Raw genomic sequence first — 19,631 nt, forward strand, 5'->3', positions numbered from 1 at the left:
CTGCATGCACATACTTGGAGCAAAATTTATATTAAGAATTTATGCATTTTATGTTGCTTATTATTATTAAGAGTTGTGATATGTAACAATATCTCACTGCAAAGCTTACAATAATTTGCAATATAGGGAGATCGTGAGAGTAATTGCAAAAAAGCAACACCCAAGTATTTCTTTAAGCGTTCATCCGTGAAAATAAAATAAATATGACATTAAGCCATGTTCTTTCTGCAGTATAAGTAATCATCATTTCTCAAAGCTGGAAAGTTTGATGGCCTTATATTTGTTGGTCCCCCCAGTAGCCCCTTTTGTAGGAAATCATGTCAGGGCTTCTGCCATTTTGAGATGTTTAAAGATGAATGGTCTTCTTAACATTGCATGTGGCATGTAATGAGTGCTGTTCTCTTTGTACGAGCTTGTAATATAGTTAAAAGGACTGGTGGAAATAAACTTTGGAGCATTTATTTTTACCCAATCGGCAGAATTTTGTTTGTTTTCCGTCATTATTTTAGGATTGGTGAACAATAATCTTCAACCACTCTGAATTTACTTTTTATTAATAAAGAAGGAAATCTATATTGAAATCAAAATTTCTTAGTAAAGCAACCTCCTTCCCCTTTTAAATGTGGAAATTTTATCAGCTGAAAGTACAGTAGACTGCTTACTTGTAAGTTTAGCTCTCTGTGAGTTGAATAGAGGCCCAATATTAAGCATTTTTGTCTCGCCTGCATAGCAGAGGGAGTCTATAGGCGCCGCTTTTCTTATGGCGGCAGCGGTTTCAACTTTGAAATCTTAACCAAATGTTAAGTTTTTGAAATGTCATCATCTCTTAGAAAGGATATAGACCTAGTCCATGAAACTTGGACATAAGGGTAATCAAGCATTACTAAACATCATGCCTGACTTTCAGGTCACATGACCAAGGTCAAAGTCATGTAGGGTCAGTGAACATGTTTGGGGAATCAACATCAAAATCTGAACCTAAGTTTAAGTTTTTGAAATGTCATCATAACTTAGAAAGTATAAGGAGGTGCGATAGCTCAGTTGGTAGAGCGGGGTTTTTCGGATTCCGCTGACCCGGGTTCGATTCCCAAGTGGTGCGCTAGTGCCCTTTGGTAAGGCATTTATCCTCATTACCAGGTCCCTCGGAGAGGACCTTAAGTGGTCCGTCCCCTGGTTGCTTGCTCACAGGCATTCGTACTTTCTAATCAGGTAAAACCTGACATGACATAAAATTTGGACACAAGGTTAATCGATGACACAAAATTTGCTCTAGCCTTGAGATCTCAGAAGACATAGGGTGAGAGTCAGGATTGTAATATTGTTTTTATCTCGGAATAATGTGAAGATAAGGACTAGGGTTTATTTAGTTTCAAAGGTTGGGTTTAATTTAAACTTAACTTGCAGATTTTCCATTGGAGCAATTGTCACAGGAGTAAATGTCATGGAACTGGTTAATCAAGTATTACTGAACATACCTTGCAAGTTTCAGGTCACGTGATGAAGGTCAATTAAGGTTAATGAATGAACTTTGGCCAAGTTGGGGGTAATTGTTGAATTACCATTACCATAATAACTTTGAAAGTTTATGGATATAGTTTATGAAATGTGGAAATAGGGCCTCAATTATCACAGACAAGTCTTGGGTCACATGATCAACTTCAAATGTCATTTAGGGTCAATGAATGTAGTCATTAGATGTTTTTTGTGAACAATTATTTTTACAGTAGTTTTCAAAGTCGGCACTGCTGCTATATTAAATCGCGTAATGCAGTCGAGAGCGCCAGAGGCATTCCACTTGTTTTTTTTCTCCCCAGAATATGCAGACATGTATTATTTACATCTTTTATGTCAAATTTTGCCAGTCAAACAAATTTCTGCCGTCTTGAAATTTGATTGAGGGAAATGAACCTGAAGCCATACACCAAAAGCTCTCTGTACATCGGTTGTTCAGCTGAACTTTGTTGGCTATGCTCACCAATACATAGATGTCAGATTTTGTTGAATAAATTCCCAGAAACGGTTATTCCTTCCTGTCTGTTACTGTACAGCCAACACTTCTTGGCTAGGCTCATGAGTCAAGAACATGTGCATGAGATGGGGGGGGGGGGGGGGTGCACAACCTTTTTTTTCCATGAACATTTCAGCTGAATTGAAAATTCTTATTATTTCATCATGTTGTCTTTTGAATGTCAATACTGGGGGCTTATGGTTACTTTTTATCAAATCTGGGTTTCCCTATTTTCAAAATGTCCATTTTATATCTTATGCAGGCTAGTCTGTGTAAATTGAACGTTAAGGATCCATGGAAATCTATTTGATATTTAGGTGAAGTTTGACATGAATAATGCATGACTTTCAATATTCTGGACTTACACTTTCTTGGCCTATTGTTCCAAATAAGCAGATCTAACTGTATCTTATTCATTTATCTTTAGTACATTTTCAAAGGCAAAAGACAGTAGTTACAGCAAACATTTTTTTTCATGAGAAAGTCTTTTAAATCAAGGCTAATTGTCAAAATATTATCGTACATCTAGATCTGGTACATTATTGTAAACTTAACTTTGTAAAATCATGAAATCTTAGCTCAAAATCAATAATTCTGATGATCCCTTACACATAAAAGCATGTGTGGGACAGTGCATTAATATTGCTTTGAAAAATACCCAACATTTGATGGAATTCCGTGCATATTTTGCTCATTTCTCAGCAATTGCGCATTTTCTTCCAGAGCCATTTGGCAACTATTTTTCATTTATACATACAAACACTTAGGTGGTGATTTCATTGGATTCTGTTCAAACTCATTTTGAGATCGTTATCACTGCAACTGGTATTTATCTTTAATGATGAAAGCGTTGTAATAATGAATGTTATCTTCACTAACAAATGCCGATCCCCCAGATTGATGATAGAATTTGTAGGTATGGTAATGGATAATTGGCACTGCATTAAAAACATCTCCTGTCATTTTGGTGAAAAATCTATCCTCTTGTAAGCTGTGCAACACTACTTGTGGTATTTATTGAATTTCCAATGAAACTTAGCAACTACATTTTACATCTGTCACTGGTACCACCTTTGATGAAATTCATCATTAATGCACCGGCATAAACAATATACTAGATTTAAGTATGACTTTTTTTTTTTAAACTGAATTTGGGTGCATATATTTCTTTACTTCATACATGTCGAATTGGAATGTGATGAGGATGCAACAGTTTGTTGCTTGATGAAGTGATTTTGTGGATCACTTTTAAAATGGATATGTTAATAAATTTGGTTGCCATTACAGATTTCCATGCTTTCTTGTCATGATTGTATCTTTTAAAGGACAAGTCCACCCCACCAAAAAGTTGATTTGAATAAAAGGAGAAAAATCCAACAAACAAAACACTGAAATTTTCATCAAAATCGGATGTAAAATAAGAAAGTTATGATATTTTATTATATTTTCGCTGAATTTCACAAAACAGTTATATGCTTATCCTGGTGGGTGTGCAAATAGGCAGACTGATGACGTCACCCATTCACTATTTCTTTTTATTTTATTAGATGAAATATGAAAAATTTTCTCCTCTTTTTCATGTGAAACAAAATTTTATTACCCCTTGAACATGTGGAATTACCATTATTTTAACAGTTTGTGATTAAGTCAAGTTGATCCTCATTGTCAAATCTATAAAAAAAAATGAAATATTGTATAATTCAAACAATAAAAACCAAAAGAAATAGTGAGTGATGGACATCATGAACACTCTCATTTGGATATTGCCGAGTTGTGCATTTATCCCATTTTGATTAAATTTGCAGCGTCATGTTTGTTTCAAATCAATAGACCAGTTCGTAGTTACTTCATGGACAATTTTGGTCAAATGACCTTTCATTTCTTTCATTATGATAGGCAGATTTCAAAGCAAGATATTACGTAAGTTTGCCTTACATAGCAGGATGAAGAAATTGAATAGACCAGGTGACTAGAATAGCACACCCATGAACACTTCATGAAGGTATTTATTGCATTCCTTCTTTGAACGCATATCATAGCATGTTGCACAATGTACTTGACAAACTGGAATACCAGTTGTTCGTGGACGCATTGTTTTTTGTGGATGTAAATGAAAACCACAATTCAAAAGAATATATGAATAAGCAAGACATCAAAGTTGGTGCTTATCTCATTAGATTTTAAACCACCATGTCACTTTAGTACAAATGACCTTCCTCTGATCATGCGTAGAATATTTTGATCATGCGCAGAAAGGAACTACGAACTGGCTTATACTTTTCTGGGGTGGACTTGGCCTTTAATAATTTGTCAGAACAAATTAATTGTCAAGGGTGAATCTGTGAACCTTTGTAGTCATTTTTTTGTAACCCTGTACACTCAATTATTGTACACCACATTACACCCCAACTCTTAGTAAAAAGTAAATATACTGTGATAATAATTTAAAAAAAAATGCAAAAATGACGGGGGATGGGGCATATTGCCCCCAAGGACTATTAACTAAGGTTAGAGTCCAGTTATAGATCTATATTTCACTTGTTTATTTTGAAAATAAATTAGTAACGTTTATATTTATAATTATATTTTTATACAATTTTATTCTATTTGATTAATTCACTCAACCACTCAATCTTTTATTTATTCATTAAAAAAAATGTTTTACTTTATTTATATATTCCTTTTTTTGTGGGGGGGGGGGTCATTCCAAGAAAATTTAACCCCCAACTACAAGGATGGCTTATCTGTTCACTCAAGGATGTATTGAAAAATATTTACTTGCAAAATATTGTAAGCCTCCTACCACTTGGGCCATAAGAAAGAATCTGAAAGATCTTAAAAATGTCCTATGGACACTGATATTGTCTTTATATCCAATTATGAAAACTAGAGATATTTCTATTGTTCCAGTATGTGGATGGGTGTTTCATTAGTTACAAGCAACTTTCCGAATGATTGGTGATTCTTTCTTGTGCTAAATGATATACACCCTGTTGTCTGTTGATTTAGCACGTAAGGAAGGTTCACTAGTTGTTCATAAAGTCACTCATAATTTACGAATGGCTTTAACCCTATCTAGGCCGGGGTATTTTGGGAGTTCATATGGCCGGGGGGGGCCTCCCAGGCCCCCCCTAAGATCTCGGCCGTCGACCGCGCGATCGCGCCGAAAATTGGCATGCTGGTTGCCTGGGACATAATCTCCAAGATTGTATAGTAATTTTTTTCGTGCGAGTCGCTATTAAGTGATTATGCTAATTTATGCGTAATTAGTATGCGAAATCATACTTTTTCCTCTAACTCCCTAAATAAAGCTCCAAATGTACTAATTTTTGGTATAGAAACTCTTTGTGGTGTTCTTAGCAAGTGTACATGAAAAAAATTGCAATATCAAATCATTTTCTTATGTATTTTATTGTTTTTTGCAATTTCTTATGTATTTCTTTGTTTTTTGACCTTTTGTTTTTCATTGTTTTTTCAATGAAATTTGTTGGGGACTCTTCTGTGATCATAAAAAGCATAAAATAAATACATTTAGAGCAGCAAAACTAAAAATAATCATACATTTATGAATTTTGGTTGAAAACACAATTTGCATTGACTTTGTACACAAAATCACGTTTTTGAGCAATTTTCGGTCTGACATGCACTTACATAATGTTGCGTAATTTCGGAACCACGTACCCGGAGGACACAAAGTTGGTCTCAAAAGTTGCGCAAGACTTGAAAGTAAAAAGTCAGCGAGTGGCGCGGTCAAAAAATTTCGCGCGGCGAAAATATTGCGCGATTTGTTGAGGGGGGGCCTCCGAGGCCCCCCCCGGCCTAGATAGGGTTAAGAAACGCCTACCCGGATCGGTTGGGTTCACCTCCTTCCCTCTAACTCGAGGCTTCCACGTCTTTTATGACCCCTCTTTCTCTGAACCAACTAGCTCAACCCCTTCTAAAAACATGCCCATCATACCTCCCAAGCTGGACTTCTCCCAGTGTACCAAATTTGCTTTCACCAAACCTCTCCTTCCAAACCCCAACATGTACATTAAATTCTTGGCCTTCTTATCCATCTCCTAGACTGAGAACATCTCTCTCTGTCCTCACAATCATTTTCACTCAAACACAATGGCCCAAATTCCCAAAGGCGGTTTTGAAAACCATTGATCAAACCATGGTTTACACAGATTTCCTGTATAAATTATGCTTATTTACCAGTCTATATTAGAAAAATGTCCAATGCTGATGCAAGCTTTTGTCAGTGTGGCAAATTGACGGCTGTTGCCATGGGAAAGTATGTTGTTTTATTCACAAGTCCACTGCTTTTGAGTCTACTCTTCAAAACGGTAACTCCTGAATAAAATAGCATACATAAGCAAGCATGGCAAAAGGCGTGAATATGGCGCACTGTGACAAGAGCGCGCATCAGCATTAGACATTTTTCTAATAATACGCAGTAAATAACATAATTTATACAGGAAATCTGCATAAACCATGGGTTCAACCAATGATTTTCATTTCTTTGGCAATTCTGGTCATTGTCTCACTCATACCCAGCATCATTAATCTTGCACAACTTATACATTCTCTTCCACTTTAAAGGAAATCTTATCCCATGCAAAAACTCTCCATTCTAAATTTTCGCAGATCTTAATCTTGCTCTACCTGTCACAAAAGACTTCAATCGAAAACCACAACCCTAGTCTAAAATCGAGGCGGAGGCTGCAACTATTTCTTTGCTTATACAAGTCTGCATGATGTTATGCAAAATGTCAGACGCAGCAAGACTACAAGCAGCCACCGCCCAAACACTAGCCTTGCTTGAGCATTTTTTTCTTCTTCTTTTTGACAATCGTCAATTTCTTTTAAGAAAAACCTGCACCACACTGTAGTTGACAAAAAGAAAATGACAATTAAAGCAAGATGGGAGTGTAATAGAGGGTGGTTACCTCGCACTCAATGTAGTCTCCCAGCATCAGATGCATTTAAATGTAACAGTTGAGGTATAGCTGTAAATCCGCCTAAACTTCAGGCTACTCGAATCTCTACTCTGGCATCTTCCACACAAAATCTCTTGCAAAACTTTGGGTCACTTGAATTTCACCTTTGTGCATCTCCAGTGAATCCAATTTCCACACTCCTAACACAACAGAGATTACCGGTAGTCACACAATACTGAACTTGCTTTAGCCCTCTTTCCCCATATGGCACTTGGGTCGACCTTTAAGTTCGTTTTGAGATCTGATTTGTAAAACACTATTTGCTGTTGCCTATATCATGTGATCCCTAGCAATGTACACACAAATTACCAAGTATTTCATCAAATGAATTGTAGTTGGTATAATTTATTCATCTCATCACACATTGAAACTTAAATGTTCATCCCATATGCTTGCTATCACAAACATGCAGTAAAAAGGGACGAGGAAAAATACTGAGAAATGAACAACTTTGGAATTGAAGCCGTAAGCTCCGTCTTTACCAAAACAAGAGTTCACATGCAGAAGATGGACTGCCATCAGTAACTTGCAGAAGATATTTTCTTGAAAGTGTTCATGGAATGATGGTGAGTGGCAAAGCAGACCAAAAGTCTACTAGCCTTCAAATGTGCACCAATTTATCATTAACTCATCAGAAGGTTGAGGTTGTTCTTGTCCCATTTTACTGTAAGATAGTGAGTCGATGAGAGAGAGGCCCCCGCAAGTTGGCTAGTCAAAGAGTCCGAATCCCATGTCATCATCGGATTCCTCCTCGGATTCCTCCTTCTTGGGTTCTTCTTCCTTCGTTTCCTCAGCAGCCGCCGGAGCAGACGCCGCAGCTGCTGCCAAGAATGCTGATGGATCAGCTAGGAAGGCCTTTGCCTATTGAGTGAAAAAAAAAGGACACATTCAAGATGGATGGTTATCTACCCTTGGGAAGATGGCCTCATAAGATCTCATACCAACACAACATGGGCAAAATGCCCTTTACATCAAAATCCTGGAGCCGGAGTTACAACAGTTGCAGCTTTGGCATATGATTATGGCAACTACCTTGGTAAAAGGGCTCTGCAGCCTATCACAATCAAGGTTTCAATGGAAGCTACTATAATAGCAAATTTTGAATTGTAAGTCTTTATGAAATGGACCGTTCAGAGGGAAAAAATCCACATACGACATGTACTCCCAAGATAAAAAGAGGAAGCATCTCATAAATAACCTGACCACTTTTCTCCTGGTCAATAGTTCTAGTTGTCAATACACCATCCAACCAAATTGGTCAATTACAACTGCATTCCCCAAGCTTCTCCAAAGGCACAATATCAAAGGAAAACATAGTTTGATTTCATAACATTACAACAGCTTTAGATTACAGTAGATCAAGCAGTTTGAATGGGATCGTGGGACCATTGCTAAACCCCCAAAGCAACTTGATTTTCAATCAGAGACTTGCGTTTCTGCAATGGTCCAAGGAAAGCTACGAGGCCAGGTGCTTACTTGTTCTGCCTGGGGGAATGTGATCTCTGTTGCCACAGCAATAGCCAGGACGTTCTTGAAGCCATTGACAATGGAGTGAGGTACGCTGGCGAGGGTTGGATAGCCAATCTGCAGGCAGAGTGCGGCCACGTTGGCGACGCCGGCAATGAACTTTGCATGAATGTCTGCATCGGTAATATCCAAGATGCTGGGGTGGAATACAGAGCCATCCTGGTACACTGCAGGATGTAGAAATCAAACAAAAAAACAAAATTAAACAAAGAGTGATAATAACGAGCCCAGTCAGCAGGCAGGTTCTCAAAAAGTTACTTCTTTCATTTAAGTGATACGCATGACAGTTCTGAAGACTTAATGAGCTTCAAGTTGTGTTTCTGGTTGTCTGCAAAGGGGAATAATTATTTGTTGTCATCTAGTTGATTTATTTGAAGCTTTCCTAAAACAGGTGGAATCTTGGATCTAAAACATGCTACAAAATTTGTATTTTCTTGTATTTTCACTGGGAAAAATTTGTTTTTGAACAATTTATTTGGTTTGAGCCCAGATACTGAGGAAAAATGCATATTAAAGAGAAATTCCAGTAGTTGCAGTAAACACTGATTTCACGAGAAAGTCTGTAAAACAAGGCTTAATTGTCAGTATATCATCGAGGATCTAGATCTGGTAGTCACATTAACTGAACTTTGTGAAATCTTGAAATCTACGCTGAAAAATGTTCACACCTAAGATTCCCAACACAGATAGAGCACGTGGGACAATGTATAATTATTGCTTAGAGCGTCGGGCCCCGACGCTCTACCCGAATCCTGTGCTTATTTGCTGATTCCTCAGCAATTACACAATTTCTTCCAGAATCCTTTGGCACATGCGTTTTATTTATACAAACAGACACTTTGGTGGTCATTTCATTGGATTCTGTACAAACTCATTTTGATATCGTTACCAAAACTAGCATTTACCTTTAAACAAAACAAGTCAGTATAAATAAAGTACTACCTAAATTGCAAATAGGAGGCAATTAACAAGACTACTAAAAGATTTCACTATAATATCCTCTAAACACTAGTTTATAACAAAAAACAAGCAAGGATCTCAATAGAAATCCATAAAATATTCAATTTATTCTTTTACATGCGAATACTGGTTTCAACATGCATCTTACTCAAGTATTAGGGAATCCCTGAAGACTCACCTTGGCGAATCTGGAGACCATATGAAAATGGGTAGATCTTCAACATCTGAAGCAGGGTAGCCTCAGAAGCTCCTACCTTCTCATCCTTCTTGATCAGATGTACCCTGTTCTGTAGGACAAAATACATTTTCAATAACATAATTAAATAACACTATTTCTAAACTAAAGAACTGAACGATTGATTACACTCATCAAGTAACACAGTTTCATGACATTGTTTCAGCAACAACTGCTGGGAAGTTTGCACAATATACCAAACATTAAGCCTAACCTCCCTGGCCCGTATTCTGAAGTCAGGTTTAACTAACTCTGTGCTAAAATTATGGTAAGCCAAAAGAGTCAAAATTTTTTAATACATTGTATGTTTCTTATGTTTACTGTGCACTTTCCTGATTCACCGATGGTAAAGACAATCATCTATTTTATACTTCCTAGACAATTATGAATGATTCAAGAACCAAATGAGCTGAAATATAATATCTCTATGGTTAGTGATTTATGTAACAATTTGCTATCCATGCTTAAACCACAACTTTAACCCTAAAAAGACGGGGGGGGGGGGGGCTGATTCAGCCCCCCCTCGACATTTTTCGTGATAAATCCGCCGCGCGAAATTTTTTGACTGCGTCGCTCGCTGACTTTTTAATTTCAAGTCTCGCGCAACTTTTGAGACCAAAATTGTGACCCCCCAGGTACGCGGTTCCAAAATTACGCAACATTTCGTAAGTGCATGCAGACCCAAAATTACTCAAAAACGTGAATTTGTGTACAAATCCAATGCAAATAGTGTTCTTAGCCAAAATTCATAAATGTATCATTATTTTTCCTTTTACTGCTTAAAATAAATTAATTTTATCTTGTTTATGGTCAAAATAAAGTCCCCGACAATTTCCATTGAAAAAACAATAAAAAACAAAAAGTCGAAAAACAAAGAAATACATAAGAAATTTAGAAAACAATAGAATACATAAGAAAATAAATGTGATTTTAATTTTTTTTAAAATCAATTTGATCAGATGCCTTTCTAGAGTATGTGAAACAAAAATTAGCATTTCAGGGGCATTATTTATTTAATTAGAGCAAACTTATGATTTTATGCATAAATTAGCACAATTAATGAGACATGAGATTTTTTGCAGAATTTGATGTTATAGTTTTGTAGATAATGCCATGGGTAACGCGTGTGCCAATTTTCGTCGCGATCGCGCGATCGACGGCCGAGATCATAAGGGGGGGCTGAATCAGCCCCCCCCCCCAGTCTTCTTAGGTGTCGAAATAGCCCAGTCTATTTAGGGTTAAACCATACGGGCCCAAGACTACATAAAACCAAAAATCTGTCTGTACATTATTCTAAACCAAAAACTATTACAATCTGAACTCAAACCCTGTGCCCTCTGATAAATTACGATCGGAGCAAATGTCGCAGGAGCACTCAAGGGCATCCGACTCCATTCCATTGGACGGGAAAAACAAAACTTTAAAAATCTGTTGGTAATCGTGTATAAAGACCACACTAACGTTCCTCTGAAATAGCAAACTATGTACTGTAACGACAGAAAAAATTCTGCAGTGAACTTGGCCACTCCATTTCAAAAAGCCTCTTGTCAACAAAGGAAACTGGCTCAGACGCATTATCAGGGGCTGGTTTTTGGTCAATGTGGGATGCGGGCCTTCAGTGGGTTCAGCCATTTCTGGCTCTGATGGCACTTTATGCATCACACTGGCAACTTGCCCCCAGATCATCATTACCAGTTACCTCAAGTAAACAGTTGACTCTTTGATGGAGATTGCCTACTTTGCCCCTCCCCCCCGTCTTCAAATTTATGCCTTTTTCCTATTAATATCCCTTTTTCCTTCTTGATAATCAACATCAAGAGACCATATTCTTACCAAGATTTCAATGGTTCCCCTGGCGATCTTGGTGGCGATGGAGAGAGCCTGGAAGAAGGAGGTCTTCTCGGGTCCCAAACCAGTGTTGTGGCCATCAATGAACACATCGATGGGTGCAAGAGCACCGGCCTTGGCTGGGGCAGCAACCTGTTCAAGACAACATTGTGGACAAGTGTAAACATTACTTTTATAGGAAGCTATTTGTAAAAAAAAAGAAAGAAAAATCACAATAGCCATTTAAATGTTTAGTTTACCAGAACAATGTTCCTCCTGACAATGCAGCCATGCCACTGTTGTTATAAGATTAACGCAAATGGGGCATGAGGCAATTTCTTTCTATGTAGCGACAAGAGAGAAGAAATCTTGCTTGATAACAATGTGCTTTCATTAGATTTGGGTGTTGTAACACAAAATGGGCAAGCTCAAAATTCATGGCCATATTTCCCGTTTGGCAGGTTTTTACATTTTGGATTCACTTTGAATGCAATCCATACTCAATATCATATTTGCAGCTCATCTTAGTTCAAACAAATCTATCAAACAACATCTTTTCTAGCAACAAAACATGGAGCATTTTAAAGATATGCTGTGCTTTGAAACTTTGTGCTGTATTAAAGGTGTTAAAACGTTATTCAATAATCATGTTGCAAAATGCCAACTGATTGGCATCAAGAAAAAGCAAATATTTATAAAATTATACCAAAGTCAACAAATTTAAAATATAGGCCTTGGCCTCGAAAGGCCTACAGAATTGGTAAGTGGCATCACCTTTTTATGATTCAGACGTAGTGTAAAGGGCTGGTTTTTGGTCAACGTGGGATGCTGGCCTTCAGTGGGTTCAGCCATTTCTGGCTCTGATGGCACTATATGCATCGCACTGGCAACGTGCCCTTATGTCATCATGATCATAAAACATGGCAACAACCCAAATAATAACCATAACACTCTCCAAATCACAAATATTTTCAATACATCAAGTTGACTCCAGAATTATTACTCAAGCACCCCCCTCCCTGAACAGAATTTTTGTAGTGCGTGTTTACCTTGTTTGAAAGGATCAACTCTCTGACTTCCAACAAGTCTCCCTTGGTGAACACAAAACCAACATTGCCCTTCATGTGAGGAAGGAGTCTGCAGAAAAAGAAGGGAAAGATATATAGAAGGTGGAGTTCAAAATGTTTAACACATATTGACTAACAAGACATACATGGATAACCATTTACTATACCAGAAGGGGAGCCCAGTAGCCACTTCATTTTCTATAACTAGCTCTTCCAACACTCCCAGCACAACACATTGTGAATTGTGTTAATCCCCTTTCTAATAAGCAATTGATTGAAGCGTCTATTACAGAGACTTTATCTTTCTTCCCACTTGCCAAAAACCACATAACTGAAAACCTGTTAACAAAGCATTGATGTAACCTAATTTACTGGCTAGCAAACCCTATACAAGAACATGTGATTTCCTGGTCAATCTTCTACATGAACTTTTTCAATTCATCCCTCATTATAACATGATTTCAACTTAAATTAATCTCAGCAAACCCAGGAAGACAACATCAATTGAATATACACCTTTTTTCATGTTTTCTAATCAGTCACTGTTAAACTCATCTTTAAAAAGGATTTTACAATAGTAAAAAAATTATCAAGTTTTTTCTTCTAAGTTGCTAGCTTTTCATTTGCTGGTTTTTTTTTTAAATGAACTAAACCTGTATGAACCTACTTCTCCAGACCGGGATCTTTCTCCAAGTGTCCTCTGATGGCCTTGCGGATCATGGTGTTCTTGCCCATGAGGACAACACCATGTCCTCGTAGAGAGGCACGGATAGCCTGCATCTGCTTGGAGCCGACATTGTCAACACCTACGATGAAGCACTTGGGAAACTCATTCAAGTTTTCCTGAAAAGGAGAAAGAGCATGAAATGTATTTTCCACCAGTATTTTTATTATGTCTGACTTTTTCTAACTTCAAAAGAAAAATTGAAAATGAAGGGCTCATTTTTGGGAAATCTTCTCAAATACATGTACAAAAGGGTAGATCAAAATAATTTATGGACAGTTCAAAAATCAGTTTTACCCTACAATGACCCCCCCATACATATAATATACAAACCACACATTTCAAATTCAAATTGTTCCATAAAAATTAAAACTCATAAATTAAGCTTTATTCCCAACAAATTATATAAACATTTCTCTAAATTTCTCATTTTATATTTCGAACAGCTTATCAAATGATAATTCAAGCATTTCACTCACTTTGCCTTTTATATTGTTAAGTTACACCCCTACACATATTTCCAAGAGATTGGTCGGCATAATACACTTCCTGCCATTGCAAATGTCTTCTATTCTGAATGATAACAATTTTTTTTTAAAGTACAATTATCAGGGATCTCACTGCCAGTTTTCCTGATCAATCCCTATTCTTTTCTGAACCTGGGATTTCTTTTATTTTCCATCGTCACTCACAGCACATGCTTTCTAGGAAAACACTGGCCCTAAGTGGAAAGAACAGTAGGCCTCCAATGCTAATGAACATTGGTGGCCATGTATTGTGAAATGCTTGAATTACCAAAATGTGGATAGTATTTTCAACAAGTGCTGTAATATGGGATAGCACTAAGTTCATGCTTACAATGAGTTTGACGAAGTAGTTGGACTTCCATGTGGCCTTGTCTTCCCTGACCATCTTGTGTGACTCAAGGATCGCCGAAGCTGATTTAAAGACAAGACAAACTGGAACCAACCAGTGGAAAATAGGGGAGAAAAATTTAAAATGAGATAGAGATAAATTAGTAACTTGGCCATTAAAAATGACACAAATTAGAAACTACTGTAGACAGTTATTCACATCATGAAAGGATTTCAGACTAGACTACTGCAGCTGATCTTCTTTAACATTAATAACTTTTAAATCTAAATTCTCTCTGATGATGCACATACTTTTTCATGAATCTCCCAACCAAGGCATGGCCAAGGCAATAAGATATATCGCTAATCAGAACCGCAATGCACCATGGGATCGAAAAGGGGGCTGTTAGCTAGATCAAATGGCCACTTTTCGATCCAATTTTTGCATTGCGGTTCTGATTAGCGATAAACCTAACGTCACACCACACAGCATGCATTGGCATTGCATCAACTCAAAATCAAATTCACACATTTCTCAATAGTCAATCTCATTTGAAATCTGAGACAGAGTCAGACTCAGTCGGCCTAATCATTCATGATATTCACACATTAATTGCAATTCAACTTTGCATTCAACATGTTCAACAGCAAGGGCCAAGGCTATCATTTGTGTCCATTCCCATTCCCCAAAGAACCAAAATGTTGCACAATAACTTTGCAACTAGGGCCTAGGCCTATCTAACTTTGCTTTGCACATGTTGCATGCGTTTACCCATGCACACAGACAGCTCTCGTCATGATATACCGGTAGGTTATACACGCGCACACACACTCAGCGAGCGCTACCTACAAATAATGTTCATTTCACAAGGTTCTTTTTTCCAAATGACTTGTTATCATTTCATTACCCATCATCTCCCCCTTAAAATATTTTGAATTGGAAATTTCAATCTTCATACATCACAATTATCGCTCATATCAAACATTTTGCATTCAGAAAATACTAATTTAAGTCAATTTCTGGAGGGTTATTAATACCACATTCTTACAATTTCAGACGAAGATAACGAAAGAGACAGAATTGGCTGGTAACTAGTACACGTGCTTTGTTGGTGCACGCGACCATACTCCACCTACTCACTGATGAAGCAGCGAAAATCAGTATAGGCGTTGAATGTAAAGAGACATAACTCCGTTGAACAAAGTATACCTCAACGTAGTATGGGTCAGCGGAATTAATAGGATTGATACGTGAAATAAAATAGATCGAGATAACACATTATGTATCGATCCCTATTGATGATATTTGTGAGGGTGTGATATAACAACAAGAAAATATAATGATTAGGGGCGGATCCAAGATATTCCAAAAAGGGAGGGGGCACATTTTCCGAGGAAAGTTTGACAATTAAATAAGCAAAATAAAAAGTCCTCGTTTTCAAGGGGGGGGGGCACCCGGGGGGGCCACTTACATTGACGAGTGGATACCATGCGCGACCAAAAAAACACGTAAAAAGGATGTCTTTTTCACGACAGGGCACGTTACGTACGTAACGTGATAAGGGTGTCAAAAACACAAAAATTATGAAAAAAGGGTATATTTCGCTAGGAAAATTACGTGCTTAGGGTCGAATTTGCGGGGATGATAAAACAAAATTAAAATGTTTTATAAAGGATGTCCTTTTTGCCCCAACACTTCGTGTTTAGAATCCGATTTGCGCGAGGTGTAGAAGGTTGGGTTGTACTAAACCAAATAAGGTAAAACCGACGACCGAAGGACCCCTAACAATAAAACATTCCCGTACTTGTTTAGGGGTTCATTTCATGGAATATTTGCCAATAGTATCGTTTTGTGTCCAATACTTGTTAAGGGTTGGGTTTCACACGCCAATACTTGTTAAGGGGTGCATTTTCAGAATATGGAAATTACGTGTTGAGGGTGCTTTTCGAGACCCATGGTCGCGCATGGTATCCACTCGTGAATGGAAGTGGCCCCCCGGGGGGGGGGGCAGTGATAGAACAGCCATGTTTACATTATAGATTAATTTTGATTATGCTTCTCAAAGGCGGGTTGATCCGCTAGTGTAGGCCTACGGTATATGCATACCAGTTGGGGTGCACTATTTTTGTAAGGATATAATACAAAGAGATAACAATTTTTTTCAGTTATAGCTATCTTATCAATGGGCAATTTTCAAATCATAGAAGGGCGCAAGTCCCGTTCGCCCCCACCTGGATCAGCCATTGCCACTGTTTCGTCGAGAACAAGCCTTACAATTAATTCAATTGGCTTCATATATACAGGGATAACATATCCAAGACTTTGCACCCGGGGGGCGGACCTTTCGGGACTCGGGCATTATGAAAAATACGGGACATTTGGCTTCCTCCTGCTCGTACGCACGGGCGTCCGTCGATATAACACATGATATTTTTATGAAAATATGCACCCTTTTTCTTAAAAGTTGATGGAGAGGGGGAAAAATTAATCGTATCAAGTCGGGGTATTCAGTAATGAGTACAGGAGAAACTATATTTCACTGATTTTTTATGATTCATTCCATTTGATTAACTCATCTATTCGTGTTTGGGGGCTAATCTTTCCCTTACGCATTGCTTTTTGGCAGAAGTTCTATGGAAAATGCACCTTTTTTCACACAAACTTTGAGACACTCTGTATTCATTCCCCCATTGCTCGAGAATGAATGGGCAGTTAACGACGGGGTTAAATATTTATTGAGGAACGGAATGTATATTTCATGAAAATGAAAGCCATTTTCCCATTGGATATCTTCAATACGTGTTTTTTACTAGATGAAGTTAGTTGTCGAATAGGCTGTCCTGACATTTGAGGTCTCTATCGGTGACGTCACTCAGGATCGTCATGCTGAACCATCGGCGGGCAGGGGTCGCAATGGTAGTATGATTTATGGATAATGCACTCGATATATACAATAATCTTGTCCTCCCGTTCAAATGAATGTGAAACTCATATAATTTTCATCAGAGCATTCAACAGGAGTACTGTAGTACACATTTCTTTGTTATAAGTGAATTAAAGTCCCTCCAGTGAGTTTGATCACACCTATTGCGAAAATGTATCACCCCTACGTTGTAACACAGTCAGCTGTTTGCACTCAGGGTCACTCCGTGACCTGTGTGTGCGTTCAAGAGTTGTACACGATTTTCTGTCTCATTTAGGCAGAAATCTTTCATAATGCCCCGGGTCTTAGGAGAAAAAGGGGGTGCCAAAAAGAAAAAAGGGGGAAAGGGGAGGGAAAAGGAGAAGAGAAAGAGAAAAAGGGGGGGGGGGGGGGGGGGGAGAAGAAAAAAAAAAGAAGAGGGAAGGGGGGGGGGGTACCGAAAATAAGTTCGAAATAGGGACGCCGAATTAGAGTTTGATATAGGGGAAAATAGACTTTTCATATTCAAAGTCAGAATGTCAACAATTTTCAGCCCGCGCTTCGCGCTCACATATAATTTGTTAGATAACAATCCTGCTCATGATTACCAATCGTGCTTGAGAAAGTAAAAAAAATAGGTCCGAATATGAAAAAAAATCATCTCGCCCTTTGCGCTCGCATCAATATTGATAGGTGATAATCATATTCATATGGTTAGAAAAAATAATGCTTAGAATGTCCAACTTTGGGTCGAAATTTCAAAAATTTCAGCTCGCGCTTCATAAAATGTTTTGCTATATATACTCATCCTGTTCTTGATTACCAAAATAAGCTTAGAATGTCCAAATTCTAGGTCAGAATATCAAAATTTTCAGCTCGCATCAATTATTCAGATCATATCCATCCTGTTCTTGAATTCCAAGAGTGTTTTTAGACTTTTCGAATTTTAGGTCAGAATATCAAAAGATTTTCATGTAGCCCTTTACGCTTGCATCAGTTGATATAGGTGACGATCCTGTTCATGGTTACGAAAAGTGCTTAGGAATGTCCAGATTTGGGTTGGAAATTCTAAAATTATATGCCGCGCTTTGCGCTCGCATGAAATGTTTTTTAGATACTTATGCTGTATGATGATCACCAAAATATGCGTCCAGGTCAGAATATCAAAAATTTTCAGCTCGCGTTTTGGACTCGAATAAAATGGTGAGATAGATACTGGTACCCACCCTGTTCTTGAATACCAAAAGTGAATTTCAAAATTGTAGGTCGAAATCATTTTAAGACACTTATGTTTACCTGTCGGGGGGGGGGGGGTGACGCCATTTTCCAAAAAGTTCACAGGGGCGCCAAAATTACATCGGGCTCCCGGGATGCAAAATCCTGGATACTCGCCTGCTCCGAGTTGCTGCGTGTATTATTTTCCAGGCAGCATGCACCCCTATGTATTCTGGGGGGATGCAAAAATAAAAAAAATAACCAAATTGACCTTCATTTTTAGTGAAACTCATTTTTTTTTTCTTTTTAACAAAAAATTGAAAAAAAAATTATTCCCAGGGCCCTGGGTAGCATCCGGGGAGAGGGTGGAGAGGGGGGGGGGGGCACCTCCAGTCAAGGTCCTTGCCCCAAATTTTTTTTTCGAAAACTGGAAAAAATGGATGCTAGCATGACCATCTTACTAAGCTGTAAAGTGCCCCGAAACAGCATTATTTGTATTCTTCAAATTTTGAAAATGTTATCATAAAGTCATAATTAACATTCTAAATTTTTCAGGTCATTGGAAAAAATTCAATATTTTTCTCGCGCTTGCAGTGGCTGTTGATTGAGACAAATAATAAGATATTTCCAATAGGATAACATAGGGTTTAAAAATCCAGTGTTAAAGTCAATGCACAAATTATTTTTAGCGTGATTCGAGTTTTACTTTTTGTTTCAGCGAGATATACAGCGCAATATCATTAAATTTCAGCTCGCGCTACGCGCTCCCATCGATTATTGAGTTATATACCTATCCTGTTCAGGCATGACCCTATAGGGAGCGAGGGTGCTGACTGCTAAAGCATGTAGTACCCAGCCAAGATTTTCCCGGGATGCTATCATACATTCTTTTATTGGCTTGCTTGCTTAAATTTCTCGGGAACAAAATTGCGTTCAAGTGAACCGACCCGCTTGTCAAATTTACATCAGCACCCCCTGTAATTTTTTTTCCAAGGGCCATGCGTTCGTGGTACAATCCACCGAGTCCTGTTAACATCTCAGGAGGTTATTTTTTTTAGCTCGCCCTTGCGCGTGGCTCCCGCATTATTTATATTTGGTGAAATATCAATTGCAATCCATACGGGTCCATGGGCTGCGGAACCGATTTGAAAACGGAGGGGAAGGGGGGTGACCATGCAAATTCACAATGAGATTTTTTACGCTTTTTAACGTGATTTTGAAAAAAATGGGGGCTGCATGCATGTGCCAACGCGCTTCTGTGACGACTGAAGAAGCATGGGTCCGTGCACAAGAATAATAGATATTGTCCCCATGATTGGGCCCATC

The 19,631-nt window shown here is 38.1% G+C and overlaps 1 protein-coding gene across 1 annotated transcript; it reads right to left on the bottom strand.

Annotated features, from left to right (window-relative positions):
• Positions 1 to 7,318: 7,318 nt before the first annotated feature.
• Positions 7,319 to 15,339, bottom strand: LOC121422018 (60S acidic ribosomal protein P0-like). The gene is made up of 8 exons (XM_041616822.1): positions 15,237 to 15,339; positions 14,192 to 14,292; positions 13,277 to 13,452; positions 12,592 to 12,679; positions 11,549 to 11,695; positions 9,659 to 9,767; positions 8,470 to 8,687; positions 7,319 to 7,854 (listed from the first exon to the last, which is right to left on the bottom strand). The coding sequence occupies exons 2-8, from the start codon at positions 14,243 to 14,245 to the stop codon at positions 7,702 to 7,704; spliced, it is 945 nt and encodes a 314-aa protein (XP_041472756.1). The 5' UTR covers positions 14,246 to 14,292; positions 15,237 to 15,339; the 3' UTR covers positions 7,319 to 7,701.
• Between the last annotated feature and the right edge of the window lie 4,292 nt (positions 15,340 to 19,631).

The sequence above is a fragment of the Lytechinus variegatus genome, chromosome 1, assembly GCF_018143015.1.
Source record: "Lytechinus variegatus isolate NC3 chromosome 1, Lvar_3.0, whole genome shotgun sequence".
Lineage (NCBI taxonomy): Eukaryota > Metazoa > Echinodermata > Echinoidea > Temnopleuroida > Toxopneustidae > Lytechinus > Lytechinus variegatus.

What these genes read in the sequence shown, in the direction of transcription:
- LOC121422018 (XM_041616822.1), bottom strand. Translation starts at nt 14,245, where the DNA reads ATGGTCAGGGAAGACAAGGCCACATGGAAGTCCAACTACTTCGTCAAA. An exon ending in AAAGATCCCGGTCTGGAGAA is followed by an intron (nt 12,680 to 13,276) that starts GTAGGTTCATAC and finishes CTTTTTCTGCAG; the next exon opens with ACTCCTTCCTCACATGAAGG. An exon ending in GGGGAACCATTGAAATCTTG is followed by an intron (nt 9,768 to 11,548) that starts GTAAGAATATGG and finishes TTTGTCCTACAG; the next exon opens with AACAGGGTACATCTGATCAA.